At 37.1% G+C, this 26,659-nt stretch overlaps 4 protein-coding genes across 4 annotated transcripts in view; 1 reads left to right on the top strand and 3 right to left on the bottom strand.

Moving 5' to 3' along the window:
• The window catches only part of LOC134744875 (sine oculis-binding protein homolog), a 41,188-nt gene extending 20,552 nt beyond the window's left edge, over positions 1-20,636 (bottom strand). Inside the window, exon 1 of the mRNA XM_063678815.1 lies at positions 20,415-20,636. Coding sequence (XP_063534885.1) covers positions 20,415-20,486 — 72 coding nt within the window. The 5' untranslated portion in view covers positions 20,487-20,636. The remainder of the gene's footprint in view (positions 1-20,414) is intronic.
• LOC134744681 (transmembrane emp24 domain-containing protein eca) overlaps positions 1-26,659 on the bottom strand; it is a 351,400-nt gene that overhangs the window by 124,018 nt on the left and 200,723 nt on the right. The window lies entirely within an intron of this gene.
• LOC134744712 (LYR motif-containing protein 2) lies at positions 23,290-24,188 on the top strand. Its single transcript, XM_063678631.1, has 2 exons — positions 23,290-23,449; positions 23,524-24,188. Exons 1-2 carry the CDS (start codon positions 23,408-23,410, stop codon positions 23,743-23,745), a joined length of 264 nt encoding a protein of 87 aa, XP_063534701.1. The 5' UTR covers positions 23,290-23,407; the 3' UTR covers positions 23,746-24,188.
• LOC134744606 (membrane-bound transcription factor site-2 protease) lies at positions 24,158-26,117 on the bottom strand. The gene is made up of 2 exons (XM_063678470.1): positions 25,980-26,117; positions 24,158-25,892 (listed from the first exon to the last, which is right to left on the bottom strand). Exons 1-2 carry the CDS (start codon positions 26,052-26,054, stop codon positions 24,480-24,482), a joined length of 1,488 nt encoding a protein of 495 aa, XP_063534540.1. The 5' UTR covers positions 26,055-26,117; the 3' UTR covers positions 24,158-24,479.

The following is a 26,659-nucleotide window of genomic DNA, read 5'->3' as shown; positions in this document are numbered from 1 at the left end:
CTATTTTGTGTATTTTTGTCAAAATTTTAGCCCCAGTAGTTTCGGAGATAAAGTGGGGGGAATTTTTGCCTATTTTCTTGAATAACTTCTAAAATACTAAAATAAAAAAATATATATATTATTTAAGATTCCCACAATGAGCTATTTCATTTGATATGTAACACGATATAGTTTGAAAAATTTTATTTTTAATTTTCTCATGTTTAAAATTAATTTGTTTACGTTGCATGTCCGTCTTTGGGTCACAAACTTTTACATATGTATAACAAATTTCAACTTAATTGGTCCAGTAGTTTCGGAGAAAATAGGCTGTGACAGACGGACAGACAGACGCACGAGTGATCCTATAAGGGTTCCGTTTTTTCATTTTGAGGTACAGAACCCTAAAAATTGAGAAGGTTTCGAAGTTTTTCAATGTGGAGATATCGCAATTTTGGAAACTTTCTGTCGGCATATCATAAGACGGATCTAATATTAGGACCGCTAACGCTCCCCAATTATTGCGGGTTAACATTACCCACGAGCCTCGAATAATATATATCCCACCAAAAACATTTCATGTAAAGTGTTGCCAAGACTAATAGGCACATAAAGCTTTTACACTAAAAAGTTATCTCTGTATACAGTATGGAATTCTCTACCAATCAGCCGTAAGGCCAAACAGAGATTAGTATTGAGGTCGGGAAAGTTTGGAGGCTAGACCACCCAATATTCGTTATTTATCTTCTGTGGATTCGGATTTCCCCTCAAGGTCCAAAACACTATGTAGGTAAGTCAGATATAAAAGCGACCGTATGTCGTACAGCTAATCTGGTTGCTGGTATACATTTTTCGTACAGGTATATTATACTGTTAAATCGTACTATACCATCGGTGGACCTTATTACAAAGGGCATAAAGTCCACCGATGTACAGTTAACATTGTGGGCGATGGTACTAAAAAAAGTGACGTACTCAGAAAGTGACATACTCAGAAAGTGACGTACTCCGCCCGAACCAACCGTGATTGCAACTACAATAAAATTAGTAGTTAGTAATCAAAAATTGTAACTATTTTTAACGGTTGTTTCTTTTAATTAGTAATCACGATTACTAACTACCAAATGTAGTCGTAGTTAGTAATCAGTAGCAAAGATAGATATAACTCCGTAATAGATGGATACAGTCTAAGGAAAAAACGTGCCTCGAAAATCACGAAAATTTGATTCTCGATCAGAAGGCGCCACTAGCTTTAGCCTACTCTCGTATAGAGGGCGTTGACGGTTTCGTTTGTTATTTATAACTAGCTTTTGCCCGCGACTTCGTCTGCGCGGACTTAGTAACAGCAGCTAAAGTAAGTATAGCGCCTGGAAAAATTTTCATAGCAATTATTCAATTTGAGCACACAAATTATCAGACACTTCATTAATTATCTCAATTCCACCCCGCTTTTTACTTTCTTAAGGAATGATTTTCGGGATAAAAACTATCCTATGTCCTTCTCAGGGACTCAACATATCTCTATGCCAAATTTCATCTAAATCGATTCAGCGGTTTAAGCGTGAAGAGGGAACACACAGACAGACAGACAGACAGACAGACAGACTTTCGCATTTATAATATTAGTATGGATTTTAACGCATATCAGTGAAAGAACATGGGTCAAAATCATATAAAAACAATTAATGCAAATAAAAAAATCATTTATCCATATTTAAATACATTTTAACGTATTTTTATAAATCTTCATTTTTAGTTTTAAAGTATGTCGATAGATGGCAGTGAATTTACAGTGGTTACAAAATTTACTATGACAGTACCGCTCTATCTTATTATATCCTCTTTGTCAGTAGTTAGATTACATTTTGCCCAACTCTGCTTATTACCTTTAGTGTTACTTAGTAACCGTGTCACCTAAGTCTCACATTATAGCTGCGGCGTAACTTTACAAAGGCGCGCCGAGCTCCGGTGTTGCCATTTAAAACAAGAATTCCCTGAAAGTGAGCGCATAGCGCAAGAGGGTTGCTCGATAAAATACGCTACCCTATATAATTTAAGTGGTTTTTTTTTTCATTTTAGCTGAGTTCAGTACGAATATGTGTCTAAGAAGCTTACGCTAAAGATATTCATGCAGGTACTTATACCCACCGTAGGATATAGGTATATGTATATACAAAATGTTGCTTTCATCCAATAACAGCTTTTAGTGTAATCTATTAGGCTAAGTTCACACGGCGTTAGTTTTTCCCGTATACCGTATACGGGGTTTTATCGAATACCGTAGCGACAGCAACATTTGTATAGAAATGTTCAAAATCGTCCACACGGCTAGACGGTTTTCCCACATAGACGCCGTGTGAACGACTTTGAACGTTTCCGTACAAATGCTGTCACTACGGTATTCGATAAAATTACCGTATACGGTATACGGGAAAAGTTACCGCAGTGTGAACCTAGCCTTATAGTTTACGTGTACGTGGCAGTCTGGCAGACTGGCAGTCGTCCGCTGCGGACGGCCGGGCACCCGCGACGCGAAGCGTCTTAGTCACATGTCGTGACATCAGAGGGCCTACCGCGAACCACCTTCGATGTGTTGCCTCCCTGTCACACTAACGTACGAATTTACAAGTGCGACAGAGAGGGAACACGTCGAACGTGGTTCACGGTAGACCTATACTATACGGCACGTTGTCCGTTGCGAGTGGCGTTTTTTAGCCGACCGTATAAAAGCTACCGGATTTGAATTTGACCCCATGCAGATGCATAACGTCAACAATCGATTACAAAAAAGTTTCACCTAGCAACCCTACCCTTCCGTTTTCCCGCCAAAACACTATAATGTTGCCAGCGTACAAAGTTTCCCCGAAAGTGCGGGCTCGCATGACCAAACCGGCGGCTGAAGAGTAATGCACTGTAACCCGACTCTCGCTTTGTTTCCACAGACTGTTATAATGAGAAGCATGTGAAACATAATCGATTGGTTACCGGAGACGTAACAGAACTCCGGGGCCTTTGTGTTCTATCCTAGATGGAGTTTGTTTCACTGTTTCACGTTTGAGCTAGTTGATGCTATGCATTTTGTTACAAGCTTTTGTTTAGCTTGACGTGTTTCCTTAGGTTGATTTTCATTTTGTTCTAAACCTTAACCTATTTGGTTTAAAGCTTGCGTTTATGGTGAGTAACGAGTTGTGTAATCCTGTTACATAACTGACATGTTATATATTATACTTATGTAAAATAAATCAAACTTTATTACATATCTTCAGTCGAAAAACATTAATCAATTAGAAAATTGTGGGCGTAAATCGTTTCAATGGATCCTAAATCTTGCCACAGTTTTTTGTACCTATGTCCCAATTTGCCCGTACGAATGCATGTTGATTGAATGAATTTCAGTACAAAGTCATTGGTCAAAAGCAGGATGATTAGTAAATAAATTATCTAATTGAACTGTCATTTTGTATCTGCGATATAAAAAAAACCGGCCAAGTGCAAGTCGGACTCGCGCACGAAGGGTTCCGTACCATTACACACAAAATCGGCAAAAAAATCACGTTTGTTGTATGGGAGCCCCACTTAAATATTTATTTTATTCTGTTTTTAGTATTTGTTGTTATAGCGGCAACAGAAATACATCATCTGTGAAAATTTCAACTGTCTAGCTATCACGGTTCATGAGATACAGCCTGGTGACAGACGGACAGACCGACAGACAGACAGACAGCGAAGTCTTAGTAATAGGGTCCCATTTTTACCTTGGGTACGCAACCCTAAAAACGACAAAATTTTAACGATATCGACGTTGTACAGTCAGCATCCATAGTAGAAGATGAGACAACGCACCAAAAGTATCTGCCACCCCAAATAGCGATATATCTCTATAGTTCGCGTTCAAAATTATGTCTCACAATCTAATAGGTAGTTCTACATATTGAGACGTATATATTTTTTAAACTATTATAGATACTTTTGATGCGTAGTCTGATTCGTTACTTTTGGTGCTGCTGACTTTATTACTTACCTCTACTTTTAAGTTTGTGATTTGTACCCAATTTACCGTTTTCCTGAATCGAGGTTTGCAATAAATAGGGTTGCCATATGTCAGGTATTCCCCTTTTTTAGGCTGGCGGAATTTCCCGTACGGAATGAAATGTGCAAGCGAGACAGGAGACAGCGCTATTTATGTGTAGAGCGACGTCCCGTTACCACCTGTCATTCCGTACGGAAACCGAATGAAAATTCCGTGCGTCTGCGGTTGGTTAGCCTTAAGAGAAATTACCGTCCAGGAAATGTCAGAATTTTTAGGGTGATGAACTTTTACCCGGATCCATTTATCCATATGACAACCTCATTGTTATGACAAGATTATTATGTCCTGTTATGGCTCCTCTACACGATGGCCCAGCGTAGGCCAGTCCAAGGGACCCATTTAAGTGATATTGCTATCTCATTCCACCGCATAGCTGCGTCCCTTGGACTGGCCTACGCTGGGCCATCGTGTAGAGGCAGGGCCGGATCTAGGGTAGAGCGAGTGGAGCGGCCACTCTAGTCGCCGGATGGCAACGGTGGCGCCAAAATGGCAAATGAGAAAAAAATAAGTTTTAAAAGACGCGAGCGTGACGCGGGCCCAAAATACGGTTCGTTTTGCTTTTGGGTAAAAAGCTTCAACGAAAGGCGCCAAAACCCGATTTCGCTCTACCCTGATCAAGCTAGGACTCGGGCCGGCACTGTGTAGAGGAGCCATTATAATTATTATAAGTCGACAATATCCATCTCTCGTGATCATAAGATGGCCCTATTTGTCAGTTTAGGAGATCCCTTGACCTAGTGACCGTACATTGCGTCAACTATCGCCATTCATTAGCCGCCGGCAAATATATCGGGTGTCGCCAGCGGAGCTTATAATTCACCTAATGCCGTGTAAGTCGATACCGGTACCTACTAATGTACGGAAACAAATATGAACGCTACAAGGGAGCGGCTTTGGTTTCGTATGGTGCCTTGGGGTAATTTCGGAGTACCTACGTATATGGATATCTTTTACATTTTGTGCTATGAAATTATTGCTTTCCGTTGAGACCAGTATGTTTATTTCTCCTAATATTATAAATAAATAAATAACAAATATTACAGGACATTCTTACACAGATTGACTAAGTCCCACAGTAAGCTTAAGAAGGCTTGTGTTGCGGGTACTCAGACAACGATATATATAATATAGAAATACATAAATACATAGAAAACACCCAAGACGCAGGAACATTTAAATACCTGTCCTCATCACACATAAATGCCCTTACCGGGATTCGAACCCAGGACCAGTGGCTTCAGACTTCAGAGGCAGGATCCCCAAGCTCGGTTTTGCGAACAAACGTAGGTACGCTCTCATTTTAAAACGACTAGCTAGATTGCTCTGCAACTTTATGAGTACTGGATAAAGTATAATCTATGCCTTTAATTATATGTAGCTTCAGATACCATAGTAAAAAAAAACAGCGAATTTAAGTTTTTTATACAAAACTTGTTTTTGCTCTATTTGGTTTGTTTTATAAACTTTATAAACTGAAGCTATAAATACTCATGTGCAAAATTTCATTACAATCCAACACGTAGTTTTAAAAAGAGAACGAAACTCCGTTTGTATGGGAAGGTGAAGTTCAGCCGAGGCGAAAGGTATGGAGATAGTTCGAGAAAGAGTTATATTAGTTCCGGAAAGGACAGTATATTTTTTATCAAGAAGCTAGTGTTCTCATAACGTTAATCTAATAATCTCTTTAAAAGTTAGAAAGAATAGAGTAACACGGGTGTAAAATATCTTCATTTCTAGGTTTACAAGTTTTCTTATATCATATCAATATCATATATGACAAATATGACAATATTTATACTTACTTAATTATAAACCAGTAAGTATCTTTTTAATACAGTTGCTCAAAAAGTGCTACTTTTCGTGGCTGTTTAGCGTGCGGAAAGTTGGTTTTCGTGAACTAGTGCTTTTTACTTTTCCAATTTTTTAAAATTTTTACTTGTTCCAATTCATTACTACTTATTGATGAGTGTTAATATTAGTTTCCTTTAAACGTCGTAATCAACATAAAAACCTACTGTTAATGTAAGAATACGAAAAATATGCATATTTCATATTTTATTACCTCTTCATCGTTATAAGTATTATACACGTTTATTTTTTAATGTTGAAAAACCGTTCTTAATAAGTTGTCTGAATGGAACGGAACGCCTGTCAAAGAAGAGGCGTATTTTCTTACTGCAAGAATGTTTTAAGTTTCCAAAGGCAACATTCGATATTGCTTTTATTAGTATACTATACACAAATAATCGTAAATAACGATATTTAGGTAATAATAGTTCAATGTTTTAATATTTACAATTGTTTCTGTCTTACACATGCATTTGAAAAAAAAAACTTTCATTGAAGTGGGTTCAATAATAATAACAAAATCTATTCTAGTCGAATAAAAGCTAGAAAAACACCTCTTCATAATGTCAATGTCAATGATGTCACAGAATTAATAATATAAAAGTTTCGAATTCCATTCCTTACTTGTTGCTTTTATTATTTTTTCGCAACTGTATTAAGAAACGTCGTTCGATACACGTGCGAAAATGTCATTCTTGGTCACTCGGTACTCGTGAAGTAATGACATACTTTCCGCACTAGCATCGAAATGTACTATTTCCAAATAAGGTGAGTAAAACTGTAAGAATAAGCTATCTGAAATAAATTAAAAGTGAAAAAATTCACTGTCTTGGGTGGGTGTTCAGCGTACTATTAGTTATTCTATGGTTCAGTGGTCGTGGGTTCAAGTCCTACCCAAAACAGTGAATTTATCCACTTTTAATTAATTTCTAAGCTTAATAGCATCGTTCGCAGACGTTTCTGCTTAATACAAAATTAATTTATAATCTATCTGATATGATAGGATCTATCATTTAGTAATTGAGTAATTGTTAAGAAACTGAAGAATAGTCGGGTCTCGCCCTGATTTTTTACAATAAACGGCAGTTTTAAGCCCCTCATAAGTATTTAAATATGTACCTAATCTTCATATAAGAACAACACTCCCACAATTTGTCGCCTTAAACATTGCAAATAAATAAGTTCGACTTTTAACATTCCACATTAAAATGATCATGAGACGGAAATGTGCCAAAAGTAACCTGAGCGCGGTAACGTGAGACGGAACTAAAAGCGGCCAAAACAGCCGCATTACGAGCTCCACGTGTAAAGGATACTTACTTTTTACGGCTCTCGTCAGCCCTAAAATTAAGTAAAGATTGTTACTTGGACAAGGAAATTATTCTAAATCTCGTTGCGCAAATTACCTACGCAATCGTAACAAATTTACTCGGAAAAATAAATTTAAGAATACCGCCCTGTATGTAGATAGGTAATATAGTCGAATGCCAAACGAAAGCGTAGATTAGGTCCTAGTATGACTAGACTTATATTGACCGGGATATAGACCGTGATTACCTTTTGTATTATTTATGAGTTCCCGATATTTCGACGCAGTTACATGCATCATACCTGAACTAACCGTGAATCATTCAAAACTCTAGGTCTAGTTTGCGCTACGGAACGCCCCGTTTCCATAACCGCTAAAGGAACTGGGTGCAAAGCCAACGTGCCAATCGTTTACGCTCCGTAACGAACGAAACGCAACTGTCACTGTCACACTAATATGGAAGAGTGATAAAGAGACACAAAGCGTTTCGTTGTCGTAGTGCAAGCGAATGTAACCTTACAGACCTGCATTAAAAATCAGGAACCCGTGGAATTTTGGGTTTAGGTCCATCTGCATCTTCTTTTTCGTATCCTCATGACTGAGTTACGTGTTGACTGTGGACACTCGCTTCATCAGTGCTCTACAAGCCGCTTTATCTTGGGCCCGGTGTATTCTAGTCGAGGCTGTAATCTCTGTCGTCATTCTGTATGTCCATCCATCTACATAAAGTAAGCAATTGCAAATTTGTAGCCCTGTTTATGTAATTTGTTATAAAACTTATAAATTCTTCCGTTTAATTAGGTAGGTAACACAACTGGCAAGACGGTTTGTTTTGTTCGCACCGAAATTCTAAAATTCTCAAAGATTATAGAGTATAAAAAGCAGACGGGTCTGGTTCCAGTAAAATTAACTGAGTCTTGACGCGCAGCGTCGGGTGGCGTGAGACGAGCGTAATTATTAGGATCGGGTTGCGACTGGGCGTGAGCATAGCGCTTACTATTTAATACTTTAAGTTATCTTACGTTAGCCGAGATTTAGTTTATGCTTTTTTCAATGCTCTAATTGGGCTACTGTGCCAGAATATTGAGGATATATCTACAGTTTTGCGCAGTTATAGATCGCGAACGGTAGGTAGGTACTCGTGTGGATAAAAAACTGAAACTTATGAGTCTCTTGTTTATAGCAGAAAGTACCGATGACCTGTAGTTTTTTTATACATATTATACAAAAGGCAAAAAAAATCGGCTTAACATTAAGTACAAAGGAGTATTAGGGTGTAATAGTGTAAACATATCTTTGACGTCGACCGTACTACACCTACTTCCTAAAAGTACTTAGTAGGTTTGGTTTGGTATAAATAAGAGCTATATTTTAAAGGTTATATATTTAATTATAATGGTTCTCTTCAGAGGTAAACATTTTAATTTATGTAATTACCTACACTTTGTAATGGACAACCTAATAACTACCATGTAATGACCTCACGTGCGCAATGGCAAATACTTTACGCCGTTCGCACGGATATCGGCGTTTTATTGCACGGACAAACAGCTTATAATGCTATTTATTCTGTCACTCGACACCGATCAAACTGGCGCAAATGTGCGTCCTCTCGAGACTTCGGAATATAGTAATAAACGGATGGCCTACGGCACGGCGACCATCGAGAAGCAGATAACGAAATTTGGATTGGTGTCTCGCAAGTCTGGCCGCCAAATGTTTTACAATAACCAACAGTAAAACAAATATAAAATATCTACACACATTCCACTCAGCGGGAGATTTCATTTAAGAAGTATTTCATCTTACCATCTAAATATTCTAAATATGTATCTACGTTTAACGATTGTTTAAGTGTAAAGTCAGTGAATAAAACAGTGTTTTATGTCATTAATGTCATCATTTGTTTTGTTGTCAAGGAACAACAACCTCTCTAACTAAAGATTAGGCACTAATGAGGTAGGTACTAGTACTAAGAGCCTACCTAGTGTTTGTGTAGGTACTACATTTATAACGTAACATAATAATAAATCTCATATAACGTTGTTTTAATTACATTGAAATTAACGTTGATGCATTTGTTGACAATAAATTAGGCAGATAACACTGCAAAGGCCAGTCGTCAGAAAATGATTTATCTTAAGCCAAAAATGCAATCATACACGTATTTGTTTACCAACTACGCAATGAAGACGGTAGACGCGTATACCGTCTGACCATAACAATAACAGACACAAACCCCCTTTTATACAGAGGGAGTTTGTGTCTGTTATTGTTATGGTTACGGTTCCAAATAATGCACCAGTGATATCTACAACAGCCATGACTCTTACTCGTAGAATTAGGTACTTACCTACCGTTACCGCCGGCGCTATTGTAATTTTGACGTATATTTTAGATTTTTGAATGATATTGAACCAAAAAAGAACAGAAAGTGTAGTAATCGTCATGAGTACAGAGTAATCGACACGTACTCTGTACTGATGACGCGACAAAATGCTTTACGAATAGACAGTCAACTCATGAACTTGGCCGAAATCTAAGCCGCTAAAAATACGCATGTAGTAACTGTCAGTCACCAGAGACACTGAGAGTTACATCACTGCCACTGGGACTGAATTGCCCATTGAAACCACTCTGGGTCATACACAGATTTAGGCTCTTCTTTTCTTCATCCACAAGCTTAGATTATTGGTGATTGGTGATGTAAGCTGCACAAACCGGCAATAATTATATCATGTTTGAGGGAACTTATCGATTAAATTTTTAGGGTTCCTTACCTCACAAGGAAGAAACTTAACCCTTATAGGATCACTGTTGTGTCCGTCTGTCCGCCTGTCTGTCAAGACCCTTTATCTCGGAACCACGTTGAGGTATCAAGTTGAAATTAAAACCATATACTCAGGTCTACAGCCCCTAGAAGCTGTAAAAAAATCAAACTTCTAAGTTAACGTAAAAAAAAAGATACGGCCGTTTAAATATGCCGTAAAAAACGTGGATATATTTCGATTATTTCGGCACTCTCAACTCAAGGAAATCAAAATTTATACTTCCCGTTGACCTAAAGATAAGAAATTTGGCAAGTAATATACTCGTAATCGTGTTACTTGTAGTGACTTGTCAGGTAAAAACTTGAAAACTATAAATTTGTAAAAAATAAAAAAGTTGAATTTGTACAAAACCCTCGGTGGGAGAGTCCGACTCGCACTTGGTCAGCTTTTTTTACATGTAAACGTACAAAAATAAAAAATTGAAAAACGTGAGGTCCGCGATCCCGGGCACGCACATCCATCTTGCTCACGCTTACGCTCAGTGAGGATGAGAGAAGAACACGAACTTACGGTGCCTTAATTTCATGGTGTTTTGCAAAAAAAACTATAATGTAAATTCTTTTCCCAGCTTCTGCCATCGTTTAATCCCCAGATATTTTTAATTACATAATTCGAGCCGGGGGGTTCGATTGCCGTTTTAATTATTCTAAGTTGCCGATACCCGACGCGGTATCGTCGTTAATTTTAGTGTAAGAGGAGCCGCGGTATCCCATGCCGCGGCCGTCATTTAATCAGTGCCAGTATTTTAACTTGAAAAAAAAAAACGTTAGGAAAGAGAGACGAAAATTGATACCTATGGAAAACATCGGCTGTAGCTCTCGTAAATCGGTTTTAAAAGTTAAGATATAAACTATAGTATTTGATAGAATCGGATAAAAAGAGAGAATTAAACTAGTTTTCTGATTTCTTACGAAGTTTAGTTTTTTTTAATAGCTCTACTACTTTATGCTGTTAAATTATAAGGAGACATTTTTGCTTCAAGTGTTTGTAAAATTGATAATGGAAAGTACACCGTGTTCTACAGAAGCGATCGAGCGAGCGGGCGTCTACAGAAAACATCATGATCACTGTACATAGCTCGATAGCTCGTAGGTACCAGGGTCTCCCTACATATGTCGACGCGGAATCGGAAAAAGCTGATAGAAAAAACCTTCATTTGGCTCGGCTCGCATCGGCCGACGCCTGCCGACGTGCCGACGCCTCTTTCGCTCTTATTGCGTAGACATAAAGGTTTTTCTGTCGGCTTTTTCCGATTCCGCGTCGACATATATATAATAATACCTACTGATAATAGTAATAATAGCAGCTCGGCTGTGTCGTGCCTTTCCTTCCCACTAGGTACTCAAGTCAAAGTACTGTATCAGTAGTGCTACCGTACCCCATCAGCCTGTTTATGAAGGAATAATTAATTTTCTACAGTTACGCAACGTGAGGTTACATACTTCTAAGTATTTCCCGAAATTACGCGGCGTATCGGGTGGCTTTGTTAAAATTTAATTATTGTATGGGTTGCGTGAGAAAAATGAGCGGTGTACGTTTCGCGGTGTGGGTTACGCCGGTTACGCGTTCGCAGGTACGCAATATTGCTATTGATTCCGTATAAATTACGTCTAAATACTTACCTACCTTTGTATATACCTACATTTCGCTTATTTGCTAGGAAATACCCTCGATCAAACCTTAAAAAATTGTTAGATTTTATCTGTAAGTTTTTTGAAGTAAAAAAATTTTTTTAAAGTAAGAATAGATCAATAAGATCAATTAGCTAACATTGATGGAGTTCTAATAGATTCGTTCCCATTCCAAACTTTCTTTTTAAATATAGAGGCCGTAGTCGATTTTGGAGCAAAAATGTAAAATTGATAGATTTAGTCGTTGAAATTATACACGTTTTGTTACGTAATATCTAAATAACAAGTATTGATTTCTATTAGCACGTCTTCTCATCTTGCCTTTTAATAATGAGGTCGCGAGTGTGCGTCATCGGTAATGCATGATGAGAAGGGGCAGTTTTTAAAAATTCATCAAAAAATCATGAAGTAAATTATACAAATTGATGTATAAGTATAGTTTCAGCAAATGTTGTAGATTGTTTAAGTATCAAAATTACGTTGAAATTAAGTCGATTTTCAGAGAAATTGTCACTTGCTTTGAAGTAATTTCTGGAGAAAATTGATTTCGTCTAACTTTCATTTAAACTACTTCAAAGTCATAATAATAAAAATGTAGTCTGATAAACGTCAAGTACAGGATATGTGTAATACAAAATTACCATGTTTAGCAGTCCAAACTTTACGAAATTTACAAATAAGAGCGACAAAATCAGTGCTTTACGCGCGTTTACCTAAACGTCCATCAGAAAAGCAAACATTACTAATTTAGTGAGTCTGTTTTCAAAAAACTGATCTGATAAAAGGTAAGATAAGAAGACGTGCTAATAGAAACCAGTACTTGTTATTTCAATTAGGTAACAAAAGGTGTCAAATTTCACCGACTAAATCTATCAATTTTACATTTTTGCGACTAAAATCGACACCGGCCTCTTAAAGGTAAAAGCTGTAATAACTCCAGAAGAAAAGGGGGTTTTCTCTTAGACCTGGCATGCAGTAAATAAATGTCAAGCTACTTATCTGGGTACCAAATCCAACAACTTCTATACCAAAATAGCACCCTTTTTGCCAGCAAACTGTTCTGCAGTTTAGCAGATAAATGCCTGTATTACTCTGTAATCTTCTCGTTTTTATGGATTAAATAAATTTAAAAAAAACGCAGTGACGTAGACATAATTCAGACACACAAAAATAACATTAAATCATTTTACAGTTTAGACTCACTTGTTTTAGTCACTCGCGCGACATGTTTCGGAGAGCCTAGGTCTCCTTTCTCAAGCACTAATAGTGAAACACAGATACAAGCACAGATAGTTTAGTGAGTCTAAACCGTAAAATGATTTAATGTTAGTATGTCTCACAACAGTTTAAATTCGACACAAAAATAAGATAATTGGAATACATTACCAGATTGAATTCGTATTTAAAAATTACAAGTCTGACCTGCTAGCATGAGTTGCGTTCTCGCGTGCGACTCCATATATCTAGCGCGACTTCAAGTATGGACTCGCGCGCGAGAACGCATCTCATGCTAGATGATCTGATTTACCATTGGAAGTTTGATCCTTTGTACATCTGGCCGTCTCCCTCCTGTCATCCGAGCCGTGTCACCCGATCCGTCATTATTGAGACAAAACTTAGTGTCAACTGTCAACTCACCGCAACATACAGAAAACACCCTTTATAGTGTATCTACTGTGTACATGTAATATTTTACTATTATAATAATATCACAAAGCGGAAAGTCGCCTTCTATAACAACGCTGACTCTGTAAGGTTACAAAATTTTTATTAAAATAGGGATTTACCATCTACAGCCCGTGGGCCAGGTCGGGGCCAACCCGCAAGAGCAACAGGAGCTATGAAGTCAAATTATGTATGACTTATGACCCACAAAGGCTGAATTTGGCTCTCGGAGCAAAAAAATTCCAGACCCTTGGATTTAAAGGTCAATTCGATTTGAAAAGTTATTTTTCCCGCAAGCAGCCGCGAATTTCGAAAATACGAAAAAGTAAAAAAATATTTTAATTTATTTTATATTTGTTAGTATACGATCATGATAAGAAGCTAAGCATAATTTTGAAATTGATGCAAATTTATAGTGTAATTATTTTTTATCCTGAAATAAATAAGTCTAATCTAAATCTATAGATGACTTGAGTCAGACTACGCTAAGTTTTCATGCCAAATGCAATGTCAAGTATGGAACTTATACATGTACATTCTTACTGCCAAGTTTGTGCAGTTAGCGTGGGTAGAGTCTAACAACAAGTGTGCAAAAGGGTTCAAACTTAGTACATATTATTCTGCTTGTTCTGCTACAGTTTAGTGTTTGCAGCATTGATGTTTAGTTTTTACAGCATTGCCATTATCTTGATTCTTTTCGCTTAGGGTTCTTAAATCGTCCATATACAGTAGCCGAACAGCAGCACTTGACAACTCTCAACATATTAAGCGAGCATCCCCGTTGTCACGCGATAGCCCGTTGTAACCGATCCTGATGCGTTGCATTGTACATCTTGCAGAGAGTAGCGATGAAGACTGGACAAGAAGGCAAGTGTAGTAGGCCTGACAGGTCAGGTATAATTGGCCGTAATTCTGCAAACGGGAACCAACCTACACTAAAGGAGGCCACTTACTATCAGTCCGTCGGACGATATCGGCCTGTCAGTTAGAACAAATATTTGTCAGTTCCGAACAACTGACAGGACTGATCGTCAGTGGGCCCCTTAAATCTATGTTTTTTCAGCGCAAAGCGTTTGTAGATACCAAAGTTATTAGTAGTAATTAATATATCTTTATTAAAGACTTATATGAAGACTGAACGTGAGACACGATCCCTCTTCTTCATTAAAGTGTACCGAGAATCGATTAATAATGCCATGATGCCAACAACATAAAACATAAACGGCAATTACTTACCTAACATTGAAAGAGATTGTGTACTAGAACGATATGCGATACCGTTGCAAGTGCAACAAATTCCTATAGGTTGATGTTGATGCATTCTTTGGAAAAAGTAGCGATAAGAAGCAGGAAAGCCGAGACTACGACTAACAAGACATCGTCTTGCAAATAACTAACACATTTTCAGTGATGATTTATAAAGGTCCTCTAAGAAACATCCATAGGTACAACAGCGCTACTTTGACAAAATCATTTGATTATTTAAATTAAGAACGCAACACAATCGATCCTAGGGTATAAAGGGCTTAAGGGACCATAATGTCCATCGCACCTATCTATTTAAGAGAATAGAGTTCGTGATAGATACTTGTAAGTACGTATGTTCTAAACGAGTTTTAAAAGCATTAATGCCACTGCACCTCCAACCCAACCTCTCAAGTTACTCCATCGGTCAAAAGAGTTACACCTCTGCGCTCTCCCACCGCTCTATACAAGGGGGTGAATAAACAACACCTCCACCAGGCGTGCATGCGAGTATCATGTGACCATATCGGTTTCAACTAACACGGCCTTTGTGACTCTTTTTCCCTTGGCTTATGGGCTATATTGTTTTGACGCCCGCTGGACAATCAATCTGGCTGAGTAGCTTTAGAATTCGATTTGTAGAAAAAATGTGCGGCTTAAAATGCATGGTGTGAAAATGAAGTGTTGGTGTTTCCGTGCAAAACGAATCGGTAAGGTGAACATTCGAGTTTAGAACAATGTCAAAAATTAAAGGAGAATATAATAAAGATTAACGAAATAATCCCATAGATTCTCCTCTACACTGGATGACTATATTTTTTTACTATACCTATATATTTATTTATCTACTACTAGCACACACGGTTACTCACGGAAGTCACGGAACTTGAAAATTAGATGAGACTTTCCATACCACTTTTCCACAAACCAATTTTCCATACATATTCCTATATTTCCTATCATGAAAATGAAAACCTCATATCGTCTGTAAAAATAGGTAGATGCTCCTCTACAGTAGAAGAAATTTGTTTTTGGCCAGCACACATCCCCAGCAATTTACCTACGAAACTTAAAAATGAGTGTCTGAGGCCCTACTGCGAAAACCGAAAATCGTAAATTTTCTAATTGTCGTTGTGCTTGTAAATTCCGCTATGAGATCAGTTAAACCTTTAGGAAAAAAAAACCTTTGTTCAGGGTTTCAGGGAATAAACAAGCGCAGAATTCGAATATACAAGAACGATAGAGAGGCAACTAATTTTCAATTTTCGCGGTAGGCCCTCTGACTCTACTTACTTATATCTTAAAAAGTCATGTTGTAGCTAAGTAGATAACGCCGTCGAACTTTAAAATTCATGTCCACAGCTTTATCATGTCGGTAAAAGCGTGACGTGATATAGATCTCCACGATAAATTATAAAAGCGACCATTCAGTTTCAGACATTACTACAATCGGGCGGAGTTGTAAGACATTGCGCACATTATGTCAGTTCAGTACAGTCATTGCGCATCTGGCCAAAGCGCCGGCATTGAGGCATCACGCATGCGTCAACTCAAGGGACCAACAATTCAACATGATGGAGATGCTGCTCGTTTTTCATTGGTCCGTTGAATTATTGGGCATCTTGGATGTGCGATGTGCGCTCAGCAGCAGAAATAACTAAGAGGCGAGGTGTTCAAAATAATCTGATCGGAACACTTGTGCTGTTTAGGATACCTAATACCGGGTAGGCCAAAAATACGTTGACAACATTATTTTACGAATGTTTATCTTACTTGCTCGTCTTTTACAAAAAGTCATAAATTTTTTTTAAGTAATAAGAATAAAATGTAGGTATGTATTACCTTCAAAATATTCTCCTTTTACTTTGATACACAAACATTTGTTAAAATTATCAGCTCAGTAAAAAATCTTTCTCAACGTATTTTTGGGCCAACCTGTAAGAGCGTGTGATTTTGAATAACTATGCAGCAGTATCACGGTCGCATTTTTATCACCTGTCATGTCATGCGTCACTTTCGCACTTACATACTTGTTAGAACGTGACAGGCATAGTGACAAATGATAAAGAGCCGACCATCTTAGCCCTACGGACCATTTAGGCATGATCTAGTTTCAGGTTCAACGTATATCGAATATTAGTTCGTTTAAGCTCGTTAAGCGACTGGATTGACTGGAATGATATTCTGTAATGAAATTGTGTCTGGTGACAGTGGTGACCGTGTCACGAGCACAATAATTCCAAATTTGTGGCAGTATTTTAATTTTATCGTATCGCCCTAAATGCCTGAACAAAGTGGCGTTCTCCTGTGTCGAAGAGGACGAGATTTATTTTGGGTTATTTTGGGGTTTATTTCGGGTGTGGGTGGGTGGGGTTTTGGGCTTTGGGTTATGGTTTGGGGCATCGACCCAGTTCGTTAGTTAGTTGAAATTTTTTTTTCATTTCTAGGGAACAAATCTAATTATTTTATTAATAATATTGGTTTAGATTTCAAGTAGTCAAACTACTCTGAAAAAAAATAAGTACCGACCTCATTCAGTAGGTACCTAATTAAACTTACGTAATAAAGAAATACATTTTGATTGATCAATATGCTAAAACCGATAAAAGTAATAAAATAAGAGGCCGATTATTGAAGTTAAGTAGGATACTGGTAATATTTTAACTGCGTCACAGCCTTGGCCCAAAAAAGTGTGTGCGTGCATGCATGTTGCACCGCGCGTAAACAGACTCGTGTGTCTTATTGCCAAGGTAATATGAACTAAATCCGCTTGCCAGTGTTCAGTTAGATGTCGAGTGTTCTGTATCGAGCATTTTCAGGGATATTTTTGTGGCCAGTTTTTAGATTTTTTTTATTTTAAACCAGCTACACCATGTATTTCTATTGGTTCCTAGGATATAAGTATACAATATTTTTTGCTAGTTTTCGTAATTGCATACAGACCATAGACAGTAAGTTATGTTTTAGTTTAAGACTATTGTCTTATTGGAAATAAAATAATTATCGGCATCGGCAATTTAATCTTACTGATGGCAAAATATTTGGGTCAAACACAAAACTGTGTTCACGTCTTCCTGTAGACATACCCAAAAGTTAAGGGCTATAAAGGTTAATTTTCTTATTGAACCCTTATCCACATGAAAAGGTACTCCTTTTATTTTATTATGGATCTGGAACAAAATATGTACTTACTTATATCAATCTTTTTCGGTACCTTCTTGTAAACTCCTTAGATCGCGATAAGGCCCTGTGTAAATTAGATATTTTTGACACCTAAACTGAACGATTTCGCCTTTAACCTTGTTTTTTCGACCACAGAAAGGACCTGTGATGCCTATTTATTTATGTATGTGAGTCAGATGTGAGTATGTTTGTCATGTGTTACATATCGTAGCGTCTACTCTTTTGCCAATTTTTGTGAATGAGGTGTCAAGATTCGGTTTTATGACACGGGTGACTACATTTTGAACAGACTAAAAGAATAGACAGTTTTTACGTAAAACTTTTTTTCGTACAATTTGGAATCGAAAACGGGACTAACAGTTTTTGTTCCATTGTTTACAGGGTGGGTAAGAAATATGTGCACTCCCGTGCCCGTTGCCAGGGGGGTTTGGGCGTATACTGTGCAATGCAACCTTTACTTTGGGACCAACCACGAAATCGCAAAAAAAATTACCCTCCCATAGAAAATGGACCAGCCAAAATGTATGACAGCAAAATTTTTTTTCGCGATTTCGGAGTTGGTCCCATAGTAAAAGTTGCTCAGTATAATGCCAAAACCTCCCTGGCAACGGGAATGTAATTATTTTTTAGTCACCCTGTATATATAATATATATACGGGATTTTCGTAAAGGAATTTTGTGAAGTAAGGACCGATCAAGCTCCTAATCATGTCGTTGATGTCGTACATCACGTACATGTTCATGCGAATTTGTCATTATTTTCAGACATGCATGTTGCATGTTCGCCCCGAGTCATGCACGTGACGTCCGAAAATTGGAGTTCAATTTGCATTTAGAACGGAAACGATATCATTTCGTATATTCGTCCCGTAATCTGGATAATTTAAACGGCTTTTTAGCCGTATTACATGAAGATTGGTTCTGACATGAACCGTTTAGAGTTATTGAGTTTTGATGAAGTTATCAGGCAATATTTTGTTGAACAAAACCTTTACGTTAATACCTATACCTACCTAATCCAAGTTAATTTGCATATTTTTTGCAGTGGGGCCGGGTAATACCGGGCATACAAAGTTCTGTAAATTAGTATGGACGTGGGGTACCTTTTCTCTGCAGCTGACTGTACACCGTACACCTACTGTACTTTCCAGGCTTGCTCACTAATAAGGGCCATGAAAAACACATGTAGCTTCAGTCCACACCCTTCGGAATTTTAGATTTAAAAAATGCGGTTTTTGCAGACTGGTTTTAGGGAAAATTTAGCTGTGTATCTAGTTGTTGGGAATGCTCCCATTAGGCTTAATCCTATTTCCTATTGATGAACATTTGTGACGTTTTCAACCAGAAGGCATCACCTACCACATTGTCGGTTGATGTCGATAAAGGTCGATTTCAAATTGAAGCTATACGGAAATAGCGCCTTATTGACAACCGACAATAACTACCCTTTTGGTTGAAAATGCCACATTTAACTACCTGGCTAGGTGCGAACCGTGCGATGGACTATTCTAATGAGCATTTCATACAGAAAACTCGAAGAGCTACAAATCCTGGCCAAATTCAACACAATAATGCACCCTTCAGAAACTTGATACGTTTGACGTAGCTATTTGATACTTGTTCGTTAAACGAACTTCGTTAATACTACGCGAGAGATAATTGTTAAATTGAGATAATGTGACGATTTACGATTACGATGACGACGCTTCAGAATGCGCAGCCCTAGCCGCTTTATAACCGGGAAACAAGGAAATTTTGACGAACACATGAGAGGCTTGGCAATCGTAGCATTAATATTACACCATTTACCATTTACACCTAAATATACCTCAAGAGTCAACCATAAACACTACCGCGCAATACGACACATACAAGATTAAAAGTGTTTTATTCTAACCAAAGCGATCATTAATTTACGACATGCACGATTTGCACGAATAATGATAGGAGTGGGTGATAAATCGAATTGACCTCAAACTTTAAGAAATTGCGCAGATCCCGTGACGTCACAACGCGTGGACACCAATGAGGTTATTGACATGTCAAACTATTTCTGCGTCGCCAAAATAAATGCGCGCGAGCAGCGGGGGCGGCCATAGACAACAATCGCAACTTTTCTATATGTTTACGCAATTATAAGGCACAGTCCGATTATCAGATGAAAACAATCAATTGAAGCGTCGACTTGCGGCCTGGGACGGTCTCGGGTTACGTTTTGAGCAAAGGAACGTCTAAAATTACCCCGCACGCACACACACCCCGGCCGGTGTCGGTACACACGCAGACAGAAGCGCCGCCTATATCTATTATCAAAACATCCAGCGGCTCCGGTTACAGCGATCCGAGCGCGCTTCAGAGATCGTGTTACACACTTTAATGGCTGGAAAAGGCCTCGAAAACGTGATATTACACGAGTTTTATTGTGTATCGCAAATTGTAATTAATATTGTAACCGTACACTTGATAATTTATTCGGCGTAACCCCGCGCTTTTGTGGAGGTCCCCTTGACGTGAGCATATCGAATTTAAAAATACGACTCGCCGTCTCCTCTTACGCGATGGCGCTGCCAAAGCCAACTCGGGAACAACGGAAATCCACATCAATGTCGGAATACAAATATAAAATTTCATACCTTGATTTCTTCTTCGTTCTCCTTTTTTATGGGTTTCGGCGGGGACGAAGGTTTGCTCGTGCTCGAGTCCATTTTTAAAGTTCCACTTTGTTTCGCACTAAAACAACAGTCAATAATTTTTATTTAAAAGTTTTCGTCGCGTAAGTTTACGCGTAAACACATCGCAGCGTGAGTCATACGTGTCGCACGGACGTCGGTTGCCCCGCGACTGTCGAGCCGTGATTGGCCAGTGTGCGGGAGTGCGCCGGAAAAAGCACATTTTTCGCGCGCTCGCCAGTGGGCGGGGCTTCAGCAGCGCGCGTGCGCGAGCTTTCGTGATAATCTGTGCTTTTAGCTCAGCTACCTGTGCTATCACAATAATAATTATACAGGGTTGCCCCAAATATTAAGCAGTCCTACTTTAACCATCACTTATTAAGGTTAAACATTAAAAATGTCTGGGTATAACATACTTAAATGTTACCTACTTATTTCTCTGGCGCAGCGACCCAAAGTGTGTCTTGGTACCACAAATGTTACCTAGGTAAAATAAAAGTAAGTTTAATTTAGCTTTTTAATTCATAACATTTTTTATATTCAGGAATTTAAAAAGCTTACACTTTATTCAGTAACTTTTTATAAGGATTTTTTTTAAGGAACTGCGGGTCAAAAAAAATTGTTTTGACCTCTAGTATGCGTGTGCCAAACGGCTAACCTGTACATCGATTTGCGGTTTTTTAATTCGAACGGCTTACACTACAACTATAACGCGTTTTGAACGCAGAGAAGAATAATCTTGATCGTTGTCGATGTCAATAGCAAGTAACATTATTTTTGTTGTTATAGCCACTCTTTTATTTCATTTTATATGCGAAGATAATAAAATAAAAAAAATAACAATACAATAACAACTTAAGACTAAACTTAAGCCTATTCAAAAAGTTTTTATATGCATGGTAGTAGTAAATTCAGTTTATTATGTTAAGAAAATATACATACCCAGAGATGAACCAGGGTGCCTAGCCAAGATGCCAACCGTTTAGGTACCTATAGTTTACATTAAAACCAAATCTGTAGCTGGCCTCTGAAATGGATAATAGAAACGCGATCCGTATGTCTTTCGCTTTCCAAATGACCAGGGTGCCTAGCCAAGATGCCAACCGTTTAGGTACCTATAGTCTACATTAAAACCAAATCCCAATCCAATCCTAGCCCGGTGAATCCGTTTAAGCGGGACCGGACCGGGTTTCGAGACCGCAGTAAAGGCATAAAGGCAACCGGTACACAGTGGATCGAAATGACAAAAAAATGGACATTCGCATTATTTTTTTAAAACCCTATTTTAAAAAATGCTTTTCGGTTGAAAATTATGTAAGGAATAAAAAATGTTATATATTTTTTTTTTCAAAATAAGGCTTTATTAAAGCAGAAAAAAATAAAATCTGTTTTTTTTTGTATGAAACTGAAAAATAGGTATCTTATTGTAAGAAAACCATTATACTGTCATGGAAATGTATAATCTATGAATACACAATCTCACAAGTTTACGTTTCATTTATAGGTCACTTACTTTCATGTTGGCTTATATTTAAAATTTTCATAATTTTCTCGTAAGTATAAAATTATTTTTTCTTTGTCATAGTTATAAAAATGTCAAAAATATGTCGTTTTTACACTAAATTATCATTTATATACCGTTAAACTATTGAAAATAAAAAAAATAAAACACTAAAAAAATGTTATTTTTACTGACTTTTGACTGGACTATAAAAAAAAACGGGCACCTACCAAGATAAGCTGTTTACTATTTTATACTGTTTTTAAGTAGGAGAATAATATTCTAAAGGTTAGAAAGCGGGATCGGTAATAGTTTTCTTATAATAAGATACCTATTTTTCAATAAAAAAAAAAATAAAAAAAAAATATTATAGCACATTCTTACACAGATTGACTAAGTCCGGGTAAGCCTAAGGAGGCTTGTGTTATGGGTACTCAGGCAACGATATATATAATATATGTATAAATACTTAAATACATAGAAAACACCCATGAATCAGGAACAAATATCTGTGCTCATCACACAAATAAATGCCCTTACCGGGATTCGAACCCAGGCCCATCGGCTTCACAGGCAGTTTCATACAAAAAAAAACAGATTTTATTTTTTTTCTGCTTTAATAAAGCCTTATTTTGAAAAATTTTATATAACATTTTTTATTCCTTACATCATTTTTAAACGAAAAGCATTTTTTTTAAATAGGGTTTTAAAAAAATAATGCGAATGTCCATTTTTTTTGCCATTTCGATCCACTGTGTGGCTGGCGTGTCCTGTGCGGGATGTGTGCGGGCGTGCGACGTGCCGTTGGGTAATGGAACTACAACGCCATCTTACGGCAATTCCACATAACCAAACTTTATTATGTCTATTTCTACGTTCATCGCAATTTGCAATGTTATGTATAGTATTCCATTCATATTTCTGATCGATGTATAGTTTGGCCCAGGACTGTCTTATTTAATTAAGACATAGACAAAAATAATCATACTGTCTTTGAATAAGTTTTGGAAACAAATAAAATTATTTTATTAGTTTTTCTTTTTCGTCACTTTCTTTAATATGTGACATCTACCTATATTACAGTTTATAATTCATACTGTCTTTGTTTTACGCTAGTACCTAGCACCCAAAAGAAAGGGATGAGTATAGTTTTCCTGGTTCTTACTGACTGACAAGTTGTGTTTGCCAGACTACATTTACCATAAAGCAAGTTCCCAAATCGCGTGTAATGAAACGGAATATAGAACCTAAAAATACCCTGAAATGTCAAAAATGTCAGCGACGTCAGCGTTGACATTGACAGCTATCTTATATATGGCTGTCTACCTCGTATGTTTTGATTATTTGATAGTAGCATTATTCGTATATTTCCTATTTAATTTGGCGTCTTAAAATTTAATGAAGCCAATGATGTTAATAGTTTTATGATCATTGTTTCGTAAACAAGATATTTAAAATGTCATCTAAGCTACCAAAAGCGGCATTGAGTCTCAAGCAGGTATATCTACTACTAAATCTTGTTACATAAAACTACTTGGAGTTTTGAGTGTTTATATCGTGTTAAATTTACAGTTCATGCTACGTCAAGAAGTTCTGAAGCTATACAGGGATATATTTAGAACACTGCGATACGTATCTGACGAATCGACGCGTCAAGAGTTGAAGGAATGGGCCAGAACTGATTTCAGGAATAACAAACATCATACCGATGAAGCGACTATTAAATCTATGTTGTTTTATGGTAAAAAGTCGTTACAGGATTTAGAAAAATCAGTAGCTTTAAGTAGATCATGAAATTAAAATTAAATAAATTCCACATTAGTTGGTACCAAATGAAGTGAACCCAACTGCATAATTATTTTACTTAGGGAATTAGTTATATTAAGAAAGTTGAAGAGCTAGTTGTGAAATAGAGGTAATTTATTTTATTTAAAAGCCTTATAATGAGATTTTATTTATTCTCATTTGTTTATGATCATAACATTTGATTTGTACGGTTAGGTTTACAAACAACATTCAGTACATTTTGTAGTCACATTGTGATGATATAAACATTTATAGTTTTTTAACTTCAGATGGTGGTACAGCTGGAGAAATAATATCCAATGTGAAAGAAATTAAGTTAGTTTTAAATTATAAACTATCTACACTATGTACAATTCTTAAATAAATTGTTGTGCTTTCAAGCATTTTATATATTATTAATAAAACATCAACTGTTTACTTACAGGTATAAACAGTGTCACATTTCATTTCTCTCACCAGCTTAAAAACATGGCAACTAATGTGTACAGTCTTAAATGCGTGTCTTATTAGTTATCTATTCCATTTTATTTTTAAGCCTACAACATCTTATACCAGACTGGCATTACCACTTGTTCAAACTAAAGAATTTGTAGTAAGTGAAAGTAGAAATCGAGTTGAAAACCAATTGTAGCATAATTCAATGATTATACATACACATCAGACTTGTCACATTTAAAAGTAAATAAATGCTAATGAGTTCTACGTAGCAGACTATACATTATCTATTTATCCACAAAAACAGCTTGATAGAACAGATACAATAAAATTGGAACTGTCATCCCAGTGCCAATAACAATAGTAAAAATATGAAAAAATGTGACAAAATCACTACTTTTGTTCAAGTACCTGGCCACTATAGTGACCAAGTCCTTAGCTATGAAAGAACCATCAGTTCCATAGCATGGCAATATGTTCAAAAATGCTAAACCCATAGAAAGCATGAATATATACTTCAGTAGTTTCTCCGCTTGTGTAGGAGAGAATAATGAAAATATTGGGGTTCTAGGGAAATACTGATCTACAAAAACAGTTTTATGCAATTCATATGGCAACCCTAGAAACAGGACGGCATTGTTATCTTTACGCTCAATGACCATTAAATAAGTGTGGTTGTTAAGAGATGGTCGAAGGCAGTGCATGCCGCGCGGACATGAGTACCCACCAGCTTCGGTGCACTTTTTAAAAGTATTCTTCACCATGTCTCTCGGTTTGAGGCATGAATATTGTCCTGGTAAGACTGAGTCGGCACCTACTTTTGGTTCCATGTACTCAAAGCAGAAACTGAAAATGTCATCTTTTCTACAGCATTCCACAACATCATTCTCTTTTATTGTCTCCATCATGATTTCATCATTTTGAGCTACATATTCTGCACTTGTGCATATCCCGTATCGCTCATGTGCCATTTGGAGACATAAAACCCAATCTTTAGAGTTTCTAATGACACAGTTATTAACAGAGGTAATTATGTCACCTGTTTCTAAGCCCCTGACATCTTTTAAAACAGAATCATGAGTGAATCCCACAACTTTAACCCCTAAGTCAGTTTCATAAGCAACACTGAATAAAATAGGAGTAGCCATAAAGATCATCAACGCAAAAAAAGCTAGGGCAACATTATGCCACACTCCGGCACAGAATATCCTTAATCGTTTAGCAACAGGAAGAGCCACTACATGATCCCCATTTAGCTGGACAAATGCTATGGGGATGATTGCAAAAACAGATATTCCTACTGACAAAAGCTGCACATCGTGTTGGCAAGCCGTTAAAGCATGCCCTAACTCATGGAAAATACTACTCGTACACATTGCTAAAAAGTACACCCAAAAATCTGATGTGGGTATATTAAACCCGGGTAAAATTGCTTTTACTTCCGGAGCAGTGCTTAGATGAATACTTTCATTAAAATGTTGATAGATAAAATTAATCAGTGTCCATAAGGAAAATGGTAGTAATATCCAGATGCTTACAATGTAGCCAAAGCCGAACCATTTATTTAGAAGGTGGGTCAGATTCTTGCTCCAGCGATAGAGAAACCTGTTAAACGCGGTTGTTGCCCATGAGAAATTTAAAATCCCCACTTTTAAGCCGGTGCCTTCCAGGAACGCGTAGTACGGGTAGTGCATACAACTCTGTGGGAGGAATTGTTATGATTAGTAGCAATACAACATTATATTGAGGCATTTTTTAATAACAACAGTGTCGCCGGAAATACATACCTTAAAGAATGAATCGAAAAACCATATTACAACATAGAAGGCCACAACAAAAGTACACAGTACTGTGAAAGACATTTTTGCAGAAGAAATGTATGTATATCTTTAAATCATCTTCGCGTTATTAATTAAACGTTCTATCTTGTTGTTATTATGTCTTGATCTTGACCGGTGCTGCGGTTTTTGGATCTTTAGCACAACTGTCAAATTAAATTTGTTTTCATCAATTTGTTTTACCAACCAATCATAAAAGCGAGCTTGTAGAAACATATGAATGGTAACGATATGATTGGTTTACAAAACGGTATTAGAGAAAACAGTCAACAAATTTTGACAGCAGCATTCCACTTGAGCCATTGCCGCAAAAGTAAATTATAGTTGGTCAAACCAAATTGGCAGTAAATAAGAACAAAAAGAAACTATACTCATCCTTTTTTTGGGTGCTAGTACTAGTGTAAGACGAAGATAGTATGATTATCTCTGTCTATGTTTGAAATGAGACGGTCATTTGACAAACTATATGCTCAATGTTAATTACACGAATTAATTATTTTTCATAATATGCACCGTGAGTGATTAGCATAGCGATATTCCTAATTTCATTATGCAAAGATCGATTGAAGCATTTAGCATGTAAACTCCCAATTTCATAATGCAAAGATCGAAAGGTAAACCAAATTTTT

The sequence above is a fragment of the Cydia strobilella genome, chromosome 10 (genome assembly GCF_947568885.1).
Source record: "Cydia strobilella chromosome 10, ilCydStro3.1, whole genome shotgun sequence".
NCBI lineage: Eukaryota > Metazoa > Arthropoda > Insecta > Lepidoptera > Tortricidae > Cydia > Cydia strobilella.
This window is presented reverse-complemented; position numbering and strand designations above follow the sequence as displayed.